General features: G+C 37.8%; 1 protein-coding gene across 1 annotated transcript in view; it reads right to left on the bottom strand.

Annotated features, from left to right (window-relative positions):
• Positions 1-393: 393 nt before the first annotated feature.
• The window catches only part of sta (stubarista 40S ribosomal protein SA), a 59,393-nt gene continuing 33,510 nt past the window's right edge, over positions 394-26,276 (bottom strand). Inside the window, exons 6-7 of the mRNA XM_067150470.2 lie at positions 26,018-26,245; positions 394-530 (exon numbers count right to left, since the gene is read on the bottom strand). Coding sequence (XP_067006571.1) covers positions 459-530; positions 26,018-26,245 — 300 coding nt within the window. The 3' untranslated portion in view covers positions 394-458. The remainder of the gene's footprint in view (positions 531-26,017; positions 26,246-26,276) is intronic.

Here is a 26,276-nt window from a genome sequence, read left to right on the forward strand (position 1 = left end):
GTAAAGAAGACAGGGAAACATTAACCACTGCATTTGCCCCTCTGCACTGAAGGTAAGAGGATCAATGTTTTTAGTACTGATTAAATAGTGTACTGGCAGGAACTCCTCTCTCCACACATAAGTGCTTGCCCAGCCATCTTGCCACACACCCATAGTAGTTGGTGCAACTTACAGAATTCAAAGCTGACTGCATCTCATTCTATTCATACAAAACTATGATATCTAAACATTCCATAGATTAGCATACAAACTTGAAGGTAACTCATTACAGGGAAAATTTCTGAGAAGTGTCAGACAAGGTATTTTTTTTTTATCAAATTGACACCATTAAAAAGTCTGTCTATTCACAATTACTGCTGAACAGAAAATAGGTTCATAAATAATACCGGGAAATAAATTGGACCGATTTTCAACTTTTATTGATTTCCAAAGGTGCTAACATTTCCAACAAAAAGTTCTTATGCCCAAGAGTTAGAGCCTCCCCAATTTTCAGTAGTAGTTGTTGTAGCAGATGCACCCCAATCATCAACCTGAAACAGACATATCATGAAAGTCTCACACAGTGCCTGTAATTCAGAAAAAAATTCTTATAACTAAAACAATATGAAAAAAATTGAGAACAGAAAAGCACACCCAAGTAAGGATTTCACTCAAGAGAGAAATAAATAAATACAGTATAACTTCAGTTACCTCAAATAAGCACTACAGTGGGCAGACCCATTTCGGATAATAAATTAACATGACATTTTAGAGTTAACTTAAAAATGACTAACACTTGAAGGCATTATTTTCCTTTTTTTCTGTTGATATAAGGCATACAGTAAATACAGTCGAGTATTACCAAATCTAAATGAATTAAAACCTACAACCTGTGTTCCAGTCATAGACCGGGTCAGGGAAGGAATGAATGAACCATATATAAGCTATTAGTGTGATGGGGCCAACACTCACAAAGTGACTAATTAATGACTGATAAATGCTATGAAATGATAATGGAGTGTTGCTGGAATGAAAAATGACAGGGAAAAGGAAAGTACCCGGAGAAAAACCTGCCCCGCCTCCGCGTTGTCCAGTACAAATTTAACATGGAGTGACCAGGATTTGAACCACGGTATCCAGCAGTAAGAGGCCAACGCGCTGCCGTCTGATCCACGGAGGCTCCACCAAATCTAAATATTCATTTTTATTCACTATTAAGAAAAATTCCAAAATCTGTTGTGGGAATCATGAAAACATGTACCATTCATTTTTTCATTCTGAGATTGTTTCATAAGTTTTCCTATTTGGAATTCAGGAAGAATGTTGTTCTAGTTAATCTTTCATTTCAACACAGCCCGAAACAGTTGAAATCACTGCATTTAAATCTATTACAGTGGAACCTCGATTATCCGTTCCCGGAAAATACGTCTTCCCGGAATATGCGTTCAAATTACGTGGTCCCGCGAGCATCGTAATTAAATCACGTTGTAAAAGTCCCGCATTATCCGTTCCTCGAAGAAACGATTTCCCGGATCAACCGTCCAGAAATTCCAGTCCCATCAACGCTAAATCCTCGATCAATCGTTTTTTAATAAACTGTATCTCACGAAAGGACGGCTATGGCATATTTATGGATCTTGGCGTTAACGCCCCGTCATTGCGATAATTAAAGTAAGTACTGTACCGGTACTGAAAAGCGATCGGCGGTGAACTTGCATAAAGGACGATCTTAGCATCGCATTCGGGTGGTATTGTTTAGAGAATCTCGGAAAATCATAAAGCAGAGAGTGGCCACAACTGCAAGGAGACACGGCGCATTTCGACAGCTCTGCTTGAAGACGGAACGAGTTTCGTCAAATGTTCGCATTTATAAAACGTCCATATTATGTCCAGGGTTAGATGTTTATATTTTTACATTTTTTCGATCATACTGCCGAAGAGATTTTCGGCACTTTGCTCAGGGCACTGCAGAGTAACTGGGCTTTCAGGCAGGAATCGAAACTGCTCCTTCTTAATACAAATTCAGTATTTTTCATATTATCGTACATGATTATGTTAGCGAGACCAAAATAGATGTTGCACCTTACATTAAAAAAAAACAAAGCCATGGGAGGTATTGGGATTGCCTATTACTGTTTAGGTCCTAATGAAAGACTGGGAATTTTACGTTTTCGTGTTAAAATACCAAAAACCGCAGTCGTTTTATTTGCTTACGTTACATTTTAAATGGTTGGTATCATTTCAAACTCGTACTGACGTGCAGCGAGCGCGCTTTCCAGATGACCTCAAGGTCACGAATAACCGTAATTTCTGAAGTTTTGATATTTCTTTTATCTTTCCTATTTGATTGGATTTGTGACGCGCAGAATGGAATATAATGCATTCGAGAACTTTTAAGAATCGATACTTACATTCGAAACCATGTTTAAGAGTTCAACATAACCTTTAAAATTCGATGTAGGCCTAATTTGTGCGGTACGAGATTTCCGGAAACTGCCTACGAACAGTATACCGGAGACCAAATTACAATAAAATATTAAGAAATGAACGGATTTCGCCATCATTTGGGGTGCTTTTGTATCTAATGTGCTTTATTTTATGAGATGAGAGAATTAAAAACTACTTGTGGTCGATTGTCGTTTGGCTTGGCGTTATTAGATTTTTCGAAGAGTTTGGCTAGCCTAATCCAAGTTGCTGAACTGAAAGAAGTTTTCACGGGAAACTGACGAAGATTCCCCTGTAAAACTCGCGTACCTGCTATTAATGCGGTTTCGCGGTCTAACATGCCCGCCTCTCATCCAGAGGGCCCGGGTTCGATTGCGACCAGGTCAGGCAATTATACCTGGATATAAGTCTGGTTCCAGTTCCACTCAGCCTACGTGATTACCTTTAATTGTGGAGCTATCTAATGGTGAGATGACGACCCCGATCTACAGAGCCGGGAATATCGGCCGAGAGGATTTGTGGCACTGACCATGCGCACCTCGTAATCTGCAGGCCTTCGAGCTGAGCAGCGGTCGCTTGGCAGGCAAAGTTCCACTGGGGCTGTAGTTTGGTTTGGTTTAGGAGTTTTTGTTAGATTATAATTATAAATATTTCATTTTTGTGAAGTTTAGCCAAATTGTTGATGGTTTTCATTCATTCCCGGATTTTCCGTTTTCCCGTGTTGTACGTTTTATTTTCATGGTCCCTCGAAAAACGGAGAATCGAGGTTTCACTGTACTACAGTTAGCAAAATTTCTCCATCTCCATGACGCCTCAAGTTTTCATTCAATTGCAAACCCGTTTTTGTTTCGCTGATATAATACTCGCAAAAAAATTGCACAGAACACAACCGACCAAGCAGAAGTGAGACCTAATGCCTTAAAGAATAACCTGCTCATGTAAATAATACAAGAGTCAGCTAACACTTCCGTGTTGAATCATAGCTCAAACCAGTTCTACACCATCAAAAATTATCAGAGAATAGCAAGAAACATCACATTGTGTGTTCCAGATGAAAAATTTTGTACATATATAATGAGGAAAAAAAACAACAAAAAACCACCCTGTTCCCTAACAAATAGTACAACGAAAATTTTATAGTCTTAGGTAGGAATAAAAACATATTAAGTGGATATTCATCATCATCATCATCATCGTACAGTTCCAGTTTCCCGGGTAATGTTTATGAGCCTCTTCCACTTCTTCCTGTCCATATGCAACTTCTCAAGGAGAACAGAATCCACTGTCCATCCTGTGGTAACTAGATCAACCTTGATCATGTCCGTGCATCGGGGTTTTAGGTCTTCCTGCAGGTCTTTTCCCCTCCACCTGTCTTTCCAAAGTTATTCTGGCTCAAGGGTTATGAACTTCATGTTGTTGGTCCGTATTGAACTGAGATAACATATAAATTACAAACAAGAGAGTTTTCCACCTATACAATACAACAGTTGTATTTACAATGATATTTACATTACATGGGACTAGTTTCAACCCTACTCGGGTCATTATCAGCCATATTTAAACATACACAATATTTGACTAAATCCTAAAACATGTTTCTAAGCAGTAAGAACCTTATGAATATATAATTTACAATGCGATATGTGGTTGAAGTAGACAAGGTACTATGGCACTCAAAATGTTGCAAATGAAAAGTGAAATATTACAAGTGACATAGGTCAGCAAAATATAATACGAGTACACTAAACATGCTAAAAGGTCTTGGTATAAAAGTACAAATGAGATGCTCTGTGTTGTAGGTCAATTTCAGTATGATTATAGACACATGGTGTATCAGATAGAATTCAGTAGGTCTTGGTAATACATAAAAGTTGTGGACCGAGTGCTATGGTTTTATTGTGTTCATTCTTAGTACCATAGCTCTGTCCACGACCGATCTAAGAAATTTCATCTCTGAAGCTTGCAGTCTCGATGAATCTCTCTTTGTGAGGGTACACGCTTCAATACCATAGGTCAATATTGGTATGAAATAGCTGTTAAACATCATCAGTTTGGCCAGTTTTGGATCATGCCATCCCATAAAAGTATTCTTACTTGTTGATAGAATTCTGATCCCTTTTTCACTCTGTTTGTAGTTTCCTTTCTGACCAAATTATCACTGGAGATAACACTTCCCAGGTAAGGAAAACTACCCACACACTCTAGCTGTGGTCTCCTAGTTTTACACTTGCTGGATGCCCTTCTCTCTTGGCTGCCATCACCACTGTCTTGGTCTCGCTGATGCTGAGGTTATCTTCCTCAAACGGGGATTTCCATACGTTGTGTCTGGTCTGTACTTCCTCGTCTGTTTCACCCCAAATCATGATATCATCAGCAAAGGCCACTGCATTCAGTACACCTAACTTTCCTTGATGTTCTTCATTATATTGCCCATAACAGTGATGAACAGTAGTGGGGACAGTGCATTTCCTTGTTGAACTCCACTCTTGGTCTCAAACCACGATGATTTACCTTCCCCAATTTGTACACAGCTAGTTCTGTTTTTGTACAACATCTGAATTTACCTTACCAGTCCTTCAGGCACATTTCATTCCCCCAGGCACTCTCAAATCTTATCTCTTACTAGCTGATGTACCCGTGCTTCGCTACGGGATTCTCAGAAAGACTGACTTGGTGGTTTTTCTAACTGAATTCAACGTAGGTCATTACAAAAACGTCAGTAGAAATGTAGCAATTGAAAGCAATGTTATGATATAAAATACTCGATCAAATGAAAAACCGCACACTTTCTCACTTTCAACGAACAGTACTACGGTGCCGATCTAACAGTCCAAAGTACCAGAGCTGGAATAACCAGGTCGCAGACTGACGTGAACACTCCTCTGTCATTATTCCGTTAAATATGCACACTACTCAATCCAATCAGTGGCTCAGAGTAGGGATTGTATAGCTCGAATACTATGATGAACCAGTGTGTTACTTACCAGATATATCAGAAAATGCATGAACCAGAGGAATGGCATGCTAAAGAAGAAAGTTATCTTACACCCCAGCCACTTCCCACCTATATACAGGCAGGCTGTTACAGTCGGTATGACCAAGCGAGTTGGCCGTGTGGTTAGGGGCGCGCAGCTGTGAGATTGCATCCGGGAGATAGTGGATTCGAACCCCACTGCCGGCAACCCTGAAGATGGTATTCGGGAGATGGTGGGTTCGAGCCCCACAGCCCTGACGATGGTTCTCCGTGGTTTCCCATTTTCACACCAGGGAAATGCCGGGACTGTATCGTAATTAAAGCCACGGCCGCTTCCTTCCACTTCCTAGACCTTTCCTATCCCATCGTCGCATAAGACATATCTGTGTCGGTGTGACGTTAAGCAAAAAAAATAAATAAAAATTAAAATAATAATAATAATAATAATAATAATAATAATAATGGTATTCTGTGGTTTCCCATTTTCACACCAGGCTGTACCTTAAAGCCAAGGCCGCTTCCTTCACACCACTATTCATTTCCTATCCCATCGACGCCATAAGACCTACCTGTGTCGGTGCGACGTCAAGCAAATTAAAAAAATCTCGGTACGCTGCAGTAATCCTATCTATCGGGGATGAGAGGAAAGAGAAGACAAAAAACACAACACAACAAACAATGGTCAATGTAGTGTTATTGTTGATAAAGTTTATGAGCTTTCTATATTGCAGGCCTTCACATTAATTTTCTTTCGACTCTGTGATATTAGAGTGTCTTACAAAATTATTTATATCGTAGACTGTAGTTCCTTATTCTCAGACTTTACATACCAATTTTCACTAAATTCTGTTTACCTATTTTCTCGTGACTCGGCGCTGATATGGACTTAGTAACAAAAATCCAAATTCATGAATATATCCGATTATATGCGGTATGGTAACAATGTATAAGACATAAGTGATCAGAAATTTAATAACATCTTACATAACTACTACTAACTTACGACATAACTAAAGTTAGGTTAGTTATGTAGTATTTATGGATACGACCCCTAATAAGATAAATAACTTATTTGAGAATTACATTTCAGGCCTTCCAATAAACTACCATTTCACTCGGCGTGAATAAAATAATTTATAGCCGAGCTTGTAGTGGTTTATCACCCGACATTACATACCGATTTTCATTAAATTCTCTTCAGCCGTTTTCTATTGATGCGTGTACAATCATACAGACAGACAGGCAGAAATTACGGAAAAGTAAAAAAAATGCATTTTTTTTTTTACTGTGGACATGACAAGATACAGAAATACTATTCATTTCAAATTCTGAGCAATGTAAAGGCAAAACACTTGTTTTATATATAGATTACATTTCAGGCCTTCCCCTAAACTGGCATTTCACTCAGTGCGAATAACATTGATAGCCTAGATTATAGCGACCTATTCCCCGACTTTGCATACCAATTTTCGTGAAGATATGACCACTAATAAAATAAATATTTGACAATTAAATTTTAAGGCCTTGCCCTAAACTACCATTTTTCTCAGCGTGTATAGCCTATATTATAGCGACTTATTTTCCATCTTTGTCTAGCGATTGTCATTAAGACACGACCACTAATAACATAAATATTTGAGAATTAAATTTCAGGCCTTCCCCTAAACTACCATTTCACTCAGCGTGATTAAAATAATTTACAGCCTAGATTGTAGCGGTTCATCACCCGACTTTACATTCCGATTTTCATAAAATTCTCTTCAGCCGTTTTCTCGTGATGTGTGTACATACATACATACAGACGGAGAGAAATTACGGAAAAGTAAAAAATGCATTTTCTTGTTACTGTGGACATGACCGATACAGAAATAACTCTCTTTTCAAATTCTGAGCAATGTACAGACAAAACTCTTATTTTTTATATATAATTACATTTCAGGCCTTCCCCTAAACTACCATTTCTTGCATCCGGGAGATAGTAGGTTCGAATCCCACTATCGGTAGCCCTGAAGATGGTTTTCCGTGGTTTCCCATTTTCACACCAGGCAAATGCTGGGGCTGTACCATAATTAAGGCCACGGCCGCTTCCTTCCAACTCCTAGGCCTTTCCTATCCCATTGTCGCCATAAGACCTATCTGTGTCGGTGCGACGTAAAGCCCCTAGCAAAAAAAAAAAACTACCATTTCACTCAGTGCGAATAACATTATTGATAGCCTAGATTATAGCGACCTATTCCCCGACTTTGCATACCAATTTTCGTGAAGATACGACCACTAATAAAATAAATATTTGACAATTACATTTTAGGCCTTCCCCTAAACTACCATTTTTCTCAGCATGTATAGCCTATATTGTAGCGACTTATTTTCCATCTTTGTCTAGCAATTTAGACACGACATTTTTCTTCCGATTCAATAGTTCACAAGAAAAATTACAAATCTTGTCAAAGACTGTTCAGTATTGCTGAAGGTTTGACAAGATTTTTCAAGGTTTGATAGAATTTTGTTTTAATGCGGAGGAAAGTCAGCCAGCAGTTGTGGTTCTTGGACTAGCAGTCTGATGTATTCTTATAAGGAAGAGAAACGCGCAGTAAGGCATAATTTACATGGAAAAATGATTTTGATATTCTTCTACACAATTTTTGTGATATATTTACTGCCTTAACATCAGTTTGCAGAGGTTATGTTGTATTGCATTTATGTGCATGATTTGAATACAAATGATAGCAATGCAATGGAAATTTGTATCTTATTGCACAAAAACATATTAGGAATTCAATAATAACATTGATGGTGTTACTTGCTTCCAATATGGGAGAATTCACTACTACTAATAATAATACTAATATGCAAAGATCGTCATAAATCAAACATTGCGGATGGTGTTTACTTACAGGTTATCATACGGTAATAAGTATAAAAACTGTCCATGTCCTTTAGAAATTTCTTTCCTATCTTCTTGTACGCTTCCGCTTTATTCATTTTATTGTGGTACTCTACGGAGCTCCCTGAATCAAGGCAGAGGTGTGCTTCATACTTTACACACGCAACATCCCCCGGTCATGATGCCATTTTTGTTGTTTATATTCCTACATATCCCAGCATGCCTGGCGACTTAGCGCGCACCGTCAATACTCGAATTGCAATTCTGTCAAAGTCTTTGATCGACAGGACATGAATTGAGTTTGAACACACAACTTTTTACAATACAAAATAAAACACACCAGCATAATTCAGACAAGATACCGGCGAGATTTTGAATCAACCGATTTCAAATTATCGAGGTTCCACTGTATTAGTTTATTAGTCAGCTGATACAAATGGAGGTCAGAAGTGCTATACAAGTTTTGTTTTGTTCGTCTAATACAGGTGAAAAATGAGCCATCAATAAGTAACACCTAATTTACGGTTCAATTTATAGCAGTGTATAACTGGAACATCTCATTTCTAAGAATTACAGAGGTTGACATGGAGACTTCCGACTTACGTCAATATTTACCCAAGCAACAGATAAGAAAATGCTTGGTTAATTGGATTATAGAACCTCTACCGTATATACTAATTAATATTGGTTGTCTCATAGGATGCCAGGAATACATTTTTTCTGTCTCTCTCAGTAATAGACATAATGTATAACGTGGAAAAATGATCCCGAATTATGGAAACCAACATTCCTAAAAGACACTATTATGCAATATAAATGTCCAAATATTTGCTATTAAATAAAAAAACCTTCAAATTATGCATTATGCATGAATTTTCTCCTGAAAACATGCAGGGAAAAAGAACGGTTATTTGGAATCGTTAAACCACAAAACGCATATTTGCGAAGTTTCAGAATTGTAACCAGCTTATATAAAAACATGCATTTGCATGGAAATCCGGGCTCTACTGATCATAGTCAGTTTCTGGAAATCTTGTACCGCATAAATTAGGCCTACATAGACTTAAACACAAATTTAGTATTTTAATATTTTAGCATATTAATGTTATTGAGACCAGAACAATGTTGCACCATACATACATAAAGCCATGGGAGGTTTTCGGATGGCCTATTACTGTTGTAGTCCTAATGCAAGACTTTTTAATGGTTATATTGAACTCAAGAATGTGGTTTTGAATGAAAGTATTGATTCTCGGAAGTTCTCAAATGTATTATATTCAGCTCTGCCCACACTAATCAGAATCAAATTGGAAAGAGAAAAAATATCGTCAAAACTTCAGAAATTACGGTTATCGTGGCCTTCAGCTCAGCTGGAAAGCACACTCGCTGTAGGTACGAGTCAGTATGAGTGGGAATTGATACAAACTTTTTAAATGTAACGTGTGCAAATAAAACAACTCGGTTTTTATAACATTTTAACACAAAAATGTAAAATTCGAGGAACAGATAATGCAGGATTTTTACGTGATTTAATTAGGATGTTTGCAAGACCACATATTTTGAGTGAATAATCTGAGAAAACGTACTTTCTAGGAACGTATAATCGAGGTTCTAGTGTAATTACAGTATTGGATCGTGTCTGTCTTGTTTCTTTAGGGTGATGAGACCTAAGGTTAGACCATGAAGTCGTCTACAGTTTGGAATGTTCCAGATGATGTTGGCAACATCCTCATGTCTGTCTTTCAGTTCTTACAACGTCCGGCTCCATGGCTAAATGGTTAGCGTGCTGGTCTTTGGTCACAGGGGTCCCGAGTGTGGTTTATTTGTGGTATAAGCCAAGATATTAAAGGATAATTGGAGTCTCTGAACAGAACAGCACTACGAAACACAATAATACTGTGTAACACTACCAACCCGTGGAGTGCAATGTGAAGCTCCTGTGTTTAGGTTATGCTTCATTCCATGCAGTGGAACATTCTATTACCAATCCTATCAAGCAAATACTCAAAAGTTCTGTAATCTAACCTAAATCTCTCATTGTATTAATATGGATGTTACATACCAGTACAGACCATTTTTGGCCTAACATTTACTGAACAGTGAATACATACACTCGTTCCTCATCACTATTTGAATCAGTCGACCATTTCACGGATTCTTAATATTTTATGCTAAAATATTAAAATACCACTCACTTTGGTTTCACTAATAATATGGATCATGAGTCAAAATACACTCATGGAAATAATCCCACTAATATCAGTAAATTTTACTGCCCATGTTGTCTATCAAACAATTGACTAATATTAGGATTAGGAATATCTACTAATAATTTTGACTAAATTTTTTTTTTTGCTAGTTGCTTTCCGTCGCACCGACACACAGGAAGCGGCCGTGGCCTTAAGGTGCAGCCCCAGCATTTGGCTGGTGTGAAAATGGGAAACCACAGAAAACCATCTTCAGGGCTGCCGACAGTGGGGTTCAAACCCACTATCTCCCAGATGCAAGCTTACAGCTGCGCGCCCCTACCGCACTGCCAACTCGCCCGATGACTCATAAGCTAATTACTTATTCACCCCTACCGCACTGCCAACTCGCCCGGTGACTCATAAGCTAATTACTTATTCACCATCATCATCATCATCATCATTTCCATTTATCCACCTGTAGCACTTCCATTTTCATCGGTCTTTCCACCACGCCTCCTCCAACACTTGTGTCCCAGTCCAGGTTTTGTTTCTATAATACTGTGTTGGATTGTGTCCTTCCATCTCAATCGTGGTCGTCCACGGCCTCTCTGCATTTCCATCACCTTTTTTGGCATTCTCATTCTCATTTGCTTTATGTGCCCAAACAATCTTAGTCGGCTCTTCTCTATTCTATCAATTTTTTCCACTCCAACTATTTCCCGGATTTTCTCATTCCTTCTTTTGTCTTTCCTACTCTTCCGTATCGTACTCCTTAAGAACTTCATTTCAGCTGCCTGTATTCGACTCCCATCCTTCTTTGTCATTGTCCAAGTTTCATCTCCGTAAGTTATTAAGGGCACGTAATACATCTTGTACAGTTTCCTTTGCTTCCATTGGCACATCTTTGTCCCATAACATGTTTCTTACACCATGATAATAACAGCTTCCAGCTTGAATCCTCTTACTAATCTCAGCATCCAGTCGAGCATTCTCCATAATTCACTCCCCAGGTATTTGAACGTCTCCACTACATCCAAGGGCTTGTCTGCAAGTCTAATCTGACCTTTCCCTTCTTTCTCCCCTCTAGTCATAACAAGAGTTTTACTCTTTTCTACACGTATTTTCAACCCACATTCTTCGATCTTCCCACTCAACACATCCAACTGTTCTTGAACCTTCATGTCTTCTTATCCCCAAATCACAATATCATCTGCAAATACAGTAGACATCCGCTATAGAGAGTGTAGCATATAACGAGAACCCCGTTATAACGATAACTTTTGTCTGTCCCTTCGGAATCCCTATTTTAAACTGTGTATTATCCTTCGGTTACAGTGAGAGCCCTATCACTGATGCATCTGTTATTACGTGCGATTATGCGCGCTCAATTTTTTCCGTTGGCGATATTCATGCACTCAGTCATCATACTGCATGCGATCGATTATCTTCGGTACCGTATCGTTTTCTCGCTATGCCTACCAGCTAGCTCTCTCGTCGACATTCGAAGGCAATGTCAGAGTCTATTAGTAATACCCGCTGACTGCTCTTCCCCAAGGAAAATGAAAGGGGAGAACATGTTTTTGTAATAAATGCGTAAATAACGTTTCCGATAACCGTTGTTAACTCAAAGATAAACGCTGAATAACCGATCACTTAATTTTAATGCTAAATACCACAATTAAGTAAGAGTGAGACGCATGTTGGGGACAAAAAGGACAATAGGGCCCAAGTAGATTGTCTAGCCTTTGCGGACGACATAGCTATAGTAAGTGAAACAGAAGAAGATGCAAAGACACAACTCAACAACTTAAGCAATATAGCCGGAAGGGTAGGACTGAGGATCGCCTACAACAAGACAAAGACATTGAATACCACTGAGGATTTGACAACAGCCGTTAGTGGTATTTGACTACAAATATTTCCTATAAACCGAATATCTTGAGAATCCTTCATATTATGAATTAATGAACCAGCACATATAAATAAAAGAGCCTTAAAAGGTGGACAAATTCAAGTACCTAGGAGAATTTATAACAGGAAGGAATAGGAGCAATGAGGGAATAACAGAGAGGATAAAGAAGATGCGATCAGCCTTCTGTATGACCAGAGATATATACAATAAAAAGAATATATCTACAGTCGCAAAGATTAGACATTACAAGGCAACGGTGAGAAATGCTGTATTATATGCTGCTGAGACAATAGCACTAGGAAGAAATGGTGCGGAACAACTAGAGAAAGAGGAGAGAAAAATATTGAGGAAAATACTAGGCCCTAAGAGAGGAGGTGAGAGATGGATGAAGAGACCCAGGGAAGAACTATACCGGAACAAGAGGACAATCTCAGAAGAAATCAGACTGAAAAGAGCAAGGTCTGCGGGACATGTAACCAGGATGAACATGGATAGAATGACGAAAAGAGTATGGGAAACAACAGCGAGGACACGAGGAAAGACAGGAACCAAGTGGGTAGTTGAACTCCGGAAAGATTGGTCGGAATTGGGGATCAAGGTGGAAGAAAAGGAAAATTGGAGAAGCAAGTACATACCGACTAATATGCCAGAGATCAATGATAGGGATGGATACAGGAAAAGGATTGAGAGTCACCAGTGGAGTAGATAAGAGAAGAGGATACTGAATATCTCGGAAGAAGAGCGGGAGAGAAGAGAAAGGATGAAGAGGTTCTGGGAGGAGAAAAAGAAAATGCAATCCATGAAGGAGCTGTCCGTGGTCCTACAGAAGCCGTAACGCAAGAATAAGAATAAGAAGAAGTAAGAGTGAGGTAGGCCTACACCTCAAGATATGACAGGGTGCGTCATTGATTACGAGGTTAGTTTAACACATTTTCGTAATAAATGCGTAAATAACGTACCCAATAGCAGTTGTTAACTCGTTAAAAATAAAGGCTGATGTGAACAATCTCTTAATTTTAATGGTATACCTTAGACTGAAATTAAGTAAGAATGTGATACACCTCAAGATATGGCAGGGTACATCACCGATTTCAGAGGATAGTTTATATTTTCTCCCGTCTAGTTAAATTTCGGAAAGCTATTCCCATGTCAATTTTTAGCGAGGAGGTTATCATTTCGTAATCTATAATTTTCATTTCCGTATTGACAATTGCACAATTAAAAATAGGAGAGGATTTCCACCAATCAATACTTATTTATTGTATATATTAAATTACAGGACCGGTTTCGACCTCATATTCAAGGTCATCTTCAGCTGAACCATACATACATATTTATATAATGAAGCTTTGATTAAGATTGTGGGGTTGAAGGAATGCCATATGATGATGATGTACATTTAGTTAGCGTGAACTGGCGTATATGTCATTCTGTACAATATTGCAACTGTATGTCTAAAATGTTGAAGGTCTTAAAACTAGTGTATAAAACACGTCTTTTCCTAAACTAACTTATATATATGTACAAGATAAAAACAATATATAAAAACACTTCATGCATATGAACATTCGTTCTTGCTTGGTGGTCAATACATCGACTAACTTCCGTATTTAAGTCTTATTCACAGTTGTGCACTTCAGCTGCTATTCTTAGAGTTTGTAAAATTGCATGGATAAAAGTTTTGTCTTCCTGTGCGTATGTGAGGTAAAACACTTTCAATTTAAAATAGGTGCCAAATGTATGGATGAAATTCAAGTAAAATATGTTCAGCTCTGCTGTGTGTGTTGCCCTTTTATTAGAACCAATTCATGTTGTCTTTTTGGCGTCCGTAAATTTGGATGACATTGGTTTCAAAGTAGTGGCTCCTTTCCCATTTGTAGCTGTGCAATGATGTTATGTTTATCTGTGGAAGATAAGATTGAGTATAAGTGATATTGTGTGGAGGAATGTCTAAGGGTTATGTGTGTGAATTGGAATATGTACTTACTGTTGTTGGTGTAGCTGAGTTGTGTTTGACGTGCGAGCTTGTAATGTACTACTTCGTGTTCTTCTTGGGCTTATACTAGCTGCTGTGAGGGGAAGGGAAGGAGGGGTAGGGAGAGTTGTTGTTGTGGGGGTAGGGATGGAGCTGGGTGTGTTGTTTGGTGTTTTTCTGTTGCTTGTTGCGTTCTGTTTATCGATTAACTTAAGGTAAGGGTTTTTTAGGGCGGGGATAACTGTATTGAAGATGATGTTAGTTTTTTCTGTGATTTCATTTATGTTGTAATTTGGATTGGTATACTGATCTAAAGTGATGTAAAATTCTTCTGTTATGTTGAGCAGGGGGCCTTTGGGGTTTATGTTTAGGATTTGCATATCGTTATCGATGTTTGTGAAACTGTGTTTATAGTCTGCGACATGTTGTCCTATTGAGGAAAAATGATTGTGTTTCACTGCGTTTATGTGTTCGTTATATCGGGTTAGGAAGTTTCTACCGGTACGTCCGATATAGCTGGTCTCGCAGTTATTACATTTGATGCGGTATACCCCTGAGTGGTTGTATTTGTTGTTGCTGTTGATTGTCCTGACATTGTGTATGATGTTGGTACTATTGTGTGTAGTTCTGAATGCTATTCTTAGGTTATGTTTTTTAAAAATATTAGTTATGGGGTATATGTGTACATTATTGAAAGTGAATAGTGCATAGTCTTTCTTGGGTTCGTTTGCTTTTGTTAGTTTGGTTTTGGGTTGGGATTTTATTTTATGAATGATTTTGTTAACCATGTCTTTCTTGAATCCATTGTTTTTAGCTATGTCATGAATTAATTGTAATTCTTTGTTTAGATCTTCTTTTGTTAACGGTATATTGAATGCTCTGTGTATCATGCTATAGTAGGCTGCTCTTTTGTGTATGTTGGGGTGAACGGAATCCATTTTAATTGTATTTGAGGTATGCGTGGGTTTTCTGTATATTCTGTAAGAAAGGTGGTCATCATGTCTAGTTGTCGTTATGTCCAGGTAGTTCAGTTTGTGATTGTTTTCGGATTCCATGGTAAATTTTATATGGGAATCTATTGTATTGAGTTTATCTAATATATCAGTTTCATTTGTGGACCTATTGTCGAGGATAATAAAGATATCATCAACAAATCTACACCAAAAAAATATATGGTCTATTTTGTTGATGAATGTGTGCTCTAAATAGTCTATGTAAATTTCGGCAATTATACCAGAAGCGGGAGATCCCATTGGTAAACCCTGTTGCTGATAGATAGTATCATGGAATTTAAAGTAGTTGTTACTAATGGCAAAATTAAGTAATTTAATGAACTCTTCTATTTCCAAAGTGCTTAGATTGCTATGACTTTTTAGGTTAGATTCAATGATTTCTATTGTTCGTTTTGTGGGAATGTTTGGGTACATGTTTATTATATCAAATGATGCGAGTTTGTGATACGGTTCAATCTTTAATCCTTTTGTCCTATTACAAAATTCTATTGAGTTCCGTACTGTTTTATTAGCTAAGAATACGTAGTGCTTTTTGAGAAATCGTTGAATAAATTGCGAAAGTTTATAGGTTGGGCTTGCTCTGTAGTTAATAATAGGTCTCATCGGAATATGGTCTTTGTGTATTTTGGGATAAGCTTTAGCAGTAGGTATTTGAGGATTCATTGCTATAAGTTTAGAGGATTCTACTTCTGTTAAAAGAAAGTGTGTATTTTTTAATAAGGTTTTAAGGTTCCTTTGTATGTTATTGGTCGGGTCTTTACGTTTGATGAGGAAAGTATTATCTTGAAAACATTCTTTGGTTTTCAATATGTATTGGTCTTTGTCGATAATAACTGTGGTATTGCCCTTATCGGCTTTCGTTATTAGTAGATTATTCTGTTTTATCTTGTCTTTGAGTTTGTTTATGGGTACTTTATTGGTTGATTTATTATTTTGGGAGTTACTGTGAATTTTGTCAATATATTGTGGGAGCCTTTTTTTAATATCATATCTGACTTCGTCTCGTAGCTCATGTGGGATTTTCTGTATGGCGTTTTCTATTTCGGTGATAGTAGTTGTAATGTTCTGGAAAGTTGATGTGTTACCCCAATTGTGCTTGGGTCCCTTGCTCAAGATAACAGTTTCCATTTCGTTAAAAGACGTATTTGTGAGATTTTTTACGGGTGGGTGGAATTTGTGTTCAGTGATTTCATTGAGAAAGGTAGGAGAGTTCGTGTTCGGAGTTTCGGTTTTTGGGTTTGGTTTGGATGGTTGTTTAAGTGCTTCTAACTTCTTATTTAGTGTATTCTGTTTTTTGGTGGCTAAGTTCCTGATTTTTTCTGTCGTGATCTGCTGAAAATTATCCCAATAGCTATGTGGTAACTCGTTAGATGCCTTTAAATGTATTCGGTATAGTTCGTTGTTAAGATGTTGTTTTTTACGGTATAAAAACTTTATTTCTTCTTTCAGCCAGATTTTGTTTGTTCTTTTTTGCGTATTATGAGTTTGTTTGGTGTGCCTGTGTTTATTGTTATATTTTCTCAGGAATTTAGGTGTTAGGTCATTTTTTAGACATTCCTTCAGAAAAACAATGCTCTTAATCGCATTCGTTAGTTTGATCTTTAAGTTTCGAAATCTATATGCGCTCCATTTTGCCTGGTTGGCTACGATATCGTAATCTATAATTTTCATTTCCGTATTGACAATTGCACAATTAAAAATAGGAGAGGATTTCCACCAATCAATACTTATTTATTGTATATATTAAATTACAGGACCGGTTTCGACCTCATATTCAAGGTCATCTTCAGCTGAACCATACATACATTTTTAAAAAACATAACCTAAGAATAGCATTCAGAACTACACACAATAGTACCAACATCATACACAATGTCAGGACAATCAACAGCAACAACAAATACAACCACTCAGGGGTATACCGCATCAAATGTAATAACTGCGAGACCAGCTATATCGGACGTACCGGTAGAAACTTCCTAACCCGATATAACGAACACATAAACGCAGTGAAACACAATCATTTTTCCTCAATAGGACAACATGTCGCAGACTATAAACACAGTTTCACAAACATCGATAACGATATGCAAATCCTAAACATAAACCCCAAAGGCCCCCTGCTCAACATAACAGAAGAATTTTACATCACTTTAGATCAGTATACCAATCCAAATTACAACATAAATGAAATCACAGAAAAAACTAACATCATCTTCAATACAGTTATCCCCGCCCTAAAAAACCCTTACCTTAAGTTAATCGATAAACAGAACGCAACAAGCAACAGAAAAACACCAAACAACACACCCAGCTCCATCTCTACCCCCACAACAACAACTCTCCCTACCCCTCCTTCCCTTCCCCTCACAGCAGCTAGTATAAGCCCAAGAAGAACACGAAGTAGTACATTACAAGCTCGCACGTCAAACACAACTCAGCTACACCAACAACAGTAAGTACATATTCCAATTCACACACATAACCCTTAGACATTCCTCCACACAATATCACTTATACTCAATCTTATCTTCCACAGATAAACATAACATCATTGCACAGCTACAAATGGGAAAGGAGCCACTACTTTGAAACCAATGTCATCCAAATTTACGGACGCCAAAAAGACAACATGAATTGGTTCTAATAAAAGGGCAACACACACAGCAGAGCTGAACATATTTTACTTGAATTTCATCCATACATTTGGCACCTATTTTAAATTGAAAGTGTTTTACCTCACATACGCACAGGAAGACAAAACTTTTATCCATGCAATTTTACAAACTCTAAGAATAGCAGCTGAAGTGCACAACTGTGAATAAGACTTAAATACGGAAGTTAGTCGATGTATTGACCACCAAGCAAGAACGAATGTTCATATGCATGAAGTGTTTTTATATATTGTTTTTATCTTGTACATATATATAAGTTAGTTTAGGAAAAGACGTGTTTTATACACTAGTTTTAAGACCTTCAACATTTTAGACATACAGTTGCAATATTGTACAGAATGACATATACGCCAGTTCACGCTAACTAAATGTACATCATCATCATATGGCATTCCTTCAACACCACAATCTTAATCAAAGCTTCATTATATAAATATGTATGTATGGTTCAGCTGAAGATGACCTTGAATATGAGGTCGAAACCGGTCCTGTAATTTAATATATACAATAAATAAGTATTGATTGGTGGAAATCCTCTCCTATTTTTAATTGAGGTTATCATTTCTCTACATGCGTTTCAAATAGGTTTCCATGATACATATACGGTTAGGTAGGTGACGCAGTTTGAAGAAGAAAACTGAAATGCTTGCCATAGAAGCCTCTGGAGTGATAATGTATTTCTCCGAATCCAATGCGATAAATCAAGGGTCTTTGGCATTCACGTCCTGATAGCAATGAACACCCCTGGCTACTACCGCAGTAACCATGCTGTTTTTTTCACCACCGCGCGCACGCACACAAAACTCATTGACAATAAACGACCGCCTCTTTAGCATACATCGTGCTAGCCGCGGCGACCGGCTATACAGTGCCTATGAGTAACGTCACTGGATCTCGGGAAATAGTGAAGAGAGAATAACATTCTATTATCCTCTACAGAAACGTTTCTCAAATCTGCAAAATGGCATCAAAACATGCGAGCCTTCGAATTCTTAAAAAAGTCACGGCTACTCAGTAGTAGAGTTATAACGTGTCTGCTGTACCTGACGCTTAGTAAAATTCAGTTTTATAGACAGCAGGAATATTTTTGTGATGGATCGTCGTATTGTAAATATACGTGGAACAGGTATTGCAGGCAAATTTTCAATGGGTTCTCGTCGATGTTATGATGCCAATTTTTAATTAATGGCTATTAAAAACTTGGAAATGTATGATAATTGTGCAGCCGCAAGAAAATACGGCATAGGCCTAACTAAAGCCAATATTCGCTGTTACCGTGAAGACAAAGATTGCTTAAAAATGCGTACTGCACAAAAAATGCATTCAATGGCCCGCGACAAGGACGCTTTAAAGAAGTCTAAGATGAAATTGTGAGATATGTGCACAAAAATGCAAGGGCGGAATTGCCATACCGCGGTGCAATAAACTCGTTCGTTGAGTTTCAAAGTCCGCGATTAAGACCTATACAATGCTAACTGCTTAAGTTGACCGAATCCAGCACGCAAGACGTGCGTGTAGCGGCAGCCAGTTATATCTGACGCTGAGTGAAAGTAACAGTTTTATAGCATGAATATTTTCGTGATGGATCGTCATATTGTAGAGACGCGTGGAATGTGTATTGCCAGCAAATTTTCAACGATTTCCCTTCGATATTATGATGCCAATTTTAAGTTAATGGTTATTAAACCCGCTGAAATAAAGCATAATTGTACAGTTGCAAAAAAATACGGCATAACTAAAGCCAATGTTCGTCTACAAAGAGTGTAAAAATGCGTACTGTATAAGAAACACATTCATATGATTTTACAAAGCACTTTTTAAGCCTCATTAAAAATTTTTGAACGGAAAAGTGGTGGTCGTCTTGGATTAGGAGAAATACTGTAATATAATTTTTTCAGAATGATATTAAACACACACTTTCACGTAGTATCGGATTTCGAAAAACAACAAACAAGTAAGCTTTAGTGTGGATATTATCCACGAAGATGTTAGTTTTGACCGAACTAATTGCCATAATTTCCTGATTTTTACAAAAAAACGGATATAACAACAATCCGCTATAGCGAGTGAATTTATCGCCGTTGTGAATTCTCGCTATAATGGACTTCTACTGTAACATGATGTTCAATTCTCTTCCACCATATGGTGCTTTTGCTGTTCTCATGATGTCATCATTACTATTGTAAACAGGATTGGCGATAGAACACTTCCATGTCTCAGCCCACTAGTTATTTTGAACCAACTTGTGTTTGCACGCAACTACAACATTCCTTGTACACTGCCATGATCAGTTTTATTAATCCCTGCCCAATTCCTTTTTGCACCAGACTGTCCCAAACTTTAGTCCTGGGGACACTATCATGTCTTTTCAATGTCGAGGAATGTCATCGCTATATCATTCCCGCACTGCCATTGCTTTTCCATAAGTTGTCTTGTAATGAAAATGGGCTCTATTGTTGACCTTCCACTTCTGAAACCAAACTGATTTTCCTGTATCTGATTTTCAACCCTCAACCTAATCCTACTTTCCAGTATCCTTTCCATTATCTTAGAAACATGGGATATTAGAGTAATTCCCCTGTAGTTCTTCAATACTTTCTTATCGCCCCACTTGAAAACTGGGATGATTATTCCTTTTTGCCAATCCTCAGGGACCACCTCATTCTCCCAGTCAATCCTAAAAACTTGATATGTCTACAGCTGCCTTTATCATCTCCACTGAATTTTCATCTATCCCCGCAGTTTTTCCATTCCTCATCTTTCTTACTGCTATTTCAATTTCATTCATTGTAATTTCTTTAACCATTTCCTCATCAACTAATTGCCTTTTCTGGTCATCCAATGAATGACTGGCATCAGTTTTTACATTCAACAACTTCTGAAAATACTCTATTTCTTATTTCTTCTGGCTTTGTTAATATTGTCCGCCTTCATCATTCACAAATCTGTTGTTTACTTGATCTCTCTTTTTGTTTCTTAAGATACCATACAGTAATTTCTTGCTGCCCTGTAAATCATCTCTCAATTTCTGTATGAACAAGTCTCAACTTTTCCTTTTTTCTTCCTCCACTGCTTTCTTGGTCAAATCTTTGCCTCCACATATTTTCTTCTTTCTTCGGTCTTAGATGTTTTTCATGCCATTTTCTTTTCCTTCACTTTAATCTTTACCCTATCATTCCAACAGTGTGTCTTTTTGTCTTTCACATTTCCTGGTGTCCTACCACATACCTTTTCTGCACAACCAACCAGTGCCTCCTTAAATCTTTTCCGTTCATCTTCAAGCATTCCCCATCTCCATCCTGGGTACCAAGGATATTATTTCCCTTTGAAATTCTTCTTGTATGCTTTTCTAATTCAACTTCCATACTTTCTTTTCTTTCTTAATGGGTGTTTTTCAATCTTTCCCACTTTCAATTTTCCTATCACAAATCTATTATCTCCAAAGGCTTCTTCAGGCATGACTGTAACATCTAAAAGGTTCTTCCGGTGTTCTTTCTCTATGATTACATAATCAATCACGGTCCTTTTTCATCTGTCTCCCCAACCATACCTTGTAAACTTCTGACTTCTTCCTAAACCAGGTGTTCCCAACAATCATTTGCTTCCTCATGCAAAAATCCACCAACAACTCACCTTCTGGATTTACCTTTCCATATCCCAAGGGCCCTACAACATCTTCCTTTACCTTATCTTTCCATTCCAACTTGTGCATTTAGATGTCCGATCAATGTCTGTCTCTCCACTTCCTCTAAAAAGTCCTCTAGATGTTCATCTATGCAACCCGTTTGTGGGGCATACAAATGAAATAGATCTTTCATGCCATTTTCAAACTGGAGTCTCATCATCATCATCATCCTATCGCTGACGCATTTTGTACACTCCACATATTCTTTGATTCTTATCTAAGTATGATGGCCACTCCATTTTTTGCTTCAGGTCCTCCTCTGTAATACAGCCTGTATCCTTCTTTCAGAGAAATCTTTCCTGTACCCGTTTTCTTTGTCTCACACAATCCAAGTACAGTATTAGCCTGCATTTACGTTTTCCCGTCTTCTACAACATTTCTTGTTGGTCCCCGGAGATTTGCTGTGCTCACGATGTATTAAAATCCTCAAATTTAGGTTCACGCCATTTTTTGCTTCCTGCCATTTACGCTACAACCAGCCGTTTGAGGTGTAAAAAATCGAGGTAAAATGACGTTGCCAACTAACCTAAAACGCTTTTGAGTAACCATGGCATGACAACCAAAGCAAACAACCAGAACTCTTAGAACTCGCAGTATTGAACTTCCGCTTAACCAACACAGCGCTTTCTTTGATATCAGGTGTTTTCCACACTGTCCTAAACCTTATTTTCAAATCCGACAATAAGTTGAATTAACTGTCTAAATCTCACATACACACAAACATTCCACCATAATTCTATGACTTTTGAATGCAAGTAAACAAACAAAACTGCAAATTATAAGAGGAAGGAGGAGATATCAGGTGTTTGATTTATTGCTTAAGTACAGTACAAGCCACAAGGAGGAGACGTTATCAAGTGATTCAGCGTTTGTCTTGCCCGAGTTCGTTATTTCACAGTTATTGTTTTACACTTGCGTTTGTTGTTACATTGTCATTCGTCAAAATTATTTTTGTTATTTGTTACGTTTTTTTGTTCTTGTTACGTAAGTCGAGCAGTCAAAGTGAATTTCCGCGATCTTCCTTTCCCGTCGTGTGTATTTGTTAATCCTTCTTTGTTATTGCTTTATTGTTTTCATGCTAATAATGGAAGGAAAAAGAAGGAAAGAAAAACTCACTATGGATGAGAAAGTTAGAATATTAGAAAAGGTTGGTTCGTACTGCAAAACACGTTTCATTGGCACGCGAATTGCAGCTTTCTGTATTCACACTGAATACAATTGTGAAAAACAGAGGAAGCATTACATCAAGTGCTTCAGAATACGGACCAAACTCGAAGAAAAGGAAGTATGCGTCACACTGCAAATACGAGAAAATTGAAAAAAAATTTAAAAAGTTGGGTTGGAACTTCAAGAGCCGCAGGCATTCCAATTGATGGTGTGCTCTTAATGGAAAAGGCGCTTAAAGTGACAAATTTTCTTGGCATTGAAAATCTCAGCACTTCCAATGGCTGGATCAACCGATTTAGGAAAAGGTATAACCTAACCTATAAAACTGTTTGTGGGGAATCTAATTCAGTTAGCGATGAAACTGTGGAAGAATGGATCGATAGAAGATTGCAGGAGCTGACGAAGGATTATGAATCCAGGAACATTTTTAACCTAGATGAAACTGGACTGTTTGAGAGTGTTGCCCAGCAAGACTTTGGCATTCAAAGGAGATAAATGCCATGGTGGGAAAGTGCAGCAGTGGATGTTTTATGCAGGTATCTGTCCTGTAGAGGGGGGTGAAAATAATTTTCATAGCTTGAAAAACAAAGAGGTCATAAGAAATAAGAAATGTAAACAGAGATCGATTCTGGACTATTTTGGTAGGAAGCAGTGATTGTGTAGTTTTCCATCTGGAATAAATTGGTGTTAAAGGTGTAATACATGTACAATAGTAGTAATTAAAATGTTTCATTCAGAGAAAATATTGCATGTTAGATAATTTTATAGCCATTCCAAGAAAGTAACTACCTACTGTATATTAAAAGAATATATTACACAAGTTTTTAACCACCTACCAGTAACCTTCTTCTGGGGAAAGGATGAGCAGAATTGCAAAGGCAGTGCAGTCTGCAGTTAATACAGTACAGTAATTAACGTACATGGACCTTTATTTGAGGTAAGTACAGTAAATCAATTGAGAGTGAAATACTCTATAAATTAATAATATGCATTTGTGTAACATTTGCCTCCTTTTCCAGAGCATTACCGTACCGAAGTCCACCTTCTCCGCCGTAGATGCCGTTGAGGTCTTCACTCGTAACCCTGAACTGGGACCCACACCAGATGTTACACACCTGGTCAGTGTGCTCTGGGACTCACATCGGCGCCACTCCCCGGGTAGGGCTACCTCAGAAGAGGGTCTCTAACTGCCACCCATATTATTAGCTAATACCTCTATGAAATGTAATACTAATATTATTAGTTAATATTATTGGTTTCTTACTACTAACATTAGTGAAAGATGTTTCATGAGGGCCCTGATTTTAACCTTTAGTTGCACAATCATCGCACGTTCAAATCTGTTCAAGAAGCTATTGAAATAGTAAATGGAACTGGAATGTAAATTGCATATGAATGCGCAATTTAAATATGTATATGGCTTATGAGCAGTTTAGCAACACAGCTAGGTTTGCAAGATTTCACACAACATATAAATAAATAAATAAATAAATAAATAAATAAATAAATAAATAAATAAATAAATAAATAAATAAATAAATAAATAAATAATACCGGTATCCGTACAAATTAGGGCTTATCGGCAGTTTGACAACTTGGTGCGAGACAGTGTACAATTTACTCACCTGTGACATATTATGAGTTCGCATTTGAAATATGTAAGGCTGTAGTTATCCCTTATCAGCTACGTCACCGGGAAATACCAGCACCGCACACACTTGTTTTCTGTATGGTAAGGCCTTCAAATCCTTGCAACCAGGGACACACTAGTATCAGAACACACAGGGAAACAGAGACAGAATGTGTCTCTGAGAATCTAATTTACAAATAAAAGTTTTTTTGCTAGTTGCTTCACGTCGCACCGACACAGATAGGTCTTATGGCGATGATGGGATAGGGAAGGCCTAGGAGTGGGAAGGAAACGGCCGTGGCCTGAATTAAGGTATAGCCCTAGCATTTGCCTGGTGTGAAAATGGGAAACCACGGAAAACCATCTTCAAGGCTGCCAAAAATGGGATTCAAACTTAATATCTCCCGGATGCAAGCTCACAGCTGCGCGACTAACAGCACGGCCAACTCACCCGGTCGAATAAAAGTTCATATTTGCTCTTATCAATGGTAAACATCGATATGAATGCGCTCTTATTTCATAACATTGTCATGTAACCAGCCATGTGTGGCCATGGGTCCAATTCCTCTGGTCTGGTATAATACATAAATGAACGTTCCGGTATTAGGAAATTTAGGATTAGATACAGCGCTGCTTGCAACCCTTGTACTTCACCTCAAGTGGGCCTCCCATGACCTGGAGGGTATGTAGGTTTTCCGGTTTCGTGTTTAGTAAGTATTCTCGCAGAAGTATCGGCTGTTCTGGAATTTACAGTTGCACGTGTTTCTCATTACATGATTACTGTAGACATGAACGTGGGAGAATTTAAGTTTCATTTTGTTAGGTTTGTGTTTCACAACAATGAAAACTTTCTTGTAAGTGTAATATCTTAACTTTAATGCGCAAATCAATGACAATTGACTTAAGGTCGTTGAAATGTTAAAATTAATTATGAATTTTGATTTGGACAATTTTATTCATTTTGATGTATATACGCAAGTAATATGTGCACCTTCAACTTGTACCAAAGAGAATTTAGTTATAAATTAATTCTTTGTGCAATAATAATATTGACATTAAAAAATTACCAGCGTAACAGACGCACCCTACTTGAAAATATTGGTATATAAAGTGTTATGATCATGCGAAAATATATGGTAAGAGATTTTCTATCCTAAAATATCGTGAGCTCCAGGGAAAAGTGACTTGTCACTACAGATGATAGCTGACATAGTGCAAGTTATACCTTTATTCTGCATTCAAAACAAAATTTCTTATGTCATAATTTCCCAAGAATATTTCACTGTTTATATACCCCTTACCTTATATCACTGTTCTCACAAGACAAGACTTAAACCAACTGAAACTGAAAATCTGAATTTGGCCAAATATGGACGTATGCCGCTCCTCTGGAACTCATGATATATTACTGATACAGGGTAGATCATAGGGCATGTAAAACTAGTTTCTGTAAGGATTACTGAAATCAATGAATGACAATAAAACGTACCTGGGCAGACCAGTCTTCTGCAGCAGCATATGTGGCCACAGGAGCTGCTCCAGCTACAGGTGCTGCTGCTACCACTGGTACATCTTCAGCCCAGCTCGTGCCAGCAGGATCCACTGGGGTTACAATCTCAGTGCCCCAAACCTCAGTTGGCTGGGAGGCAAATTCTGGTGCCTCTGTCTTCAAAGGTGCAGCCAAAACCTCTTTGGTGGCTTGTTCTTCTTTCTCGGCCTGAGATAAAATACAACACACCTTGTTAAAT

The sequence above is a fragment of the Anabrus simplex genome, chromosome 6 (assembly GCF_040414725.1).
Source record: "Anabrus simplex isolate iqAnaSimp1 chromosome 6, ASM4041472v1, whole genome shotgun sequence".
Lineage (NCBI taxonomy): Eukaryota > Metazoa > Arthropoda > Insecta > Orthoptera > Tettigoniidae > Anabrus > Anabrus simplex.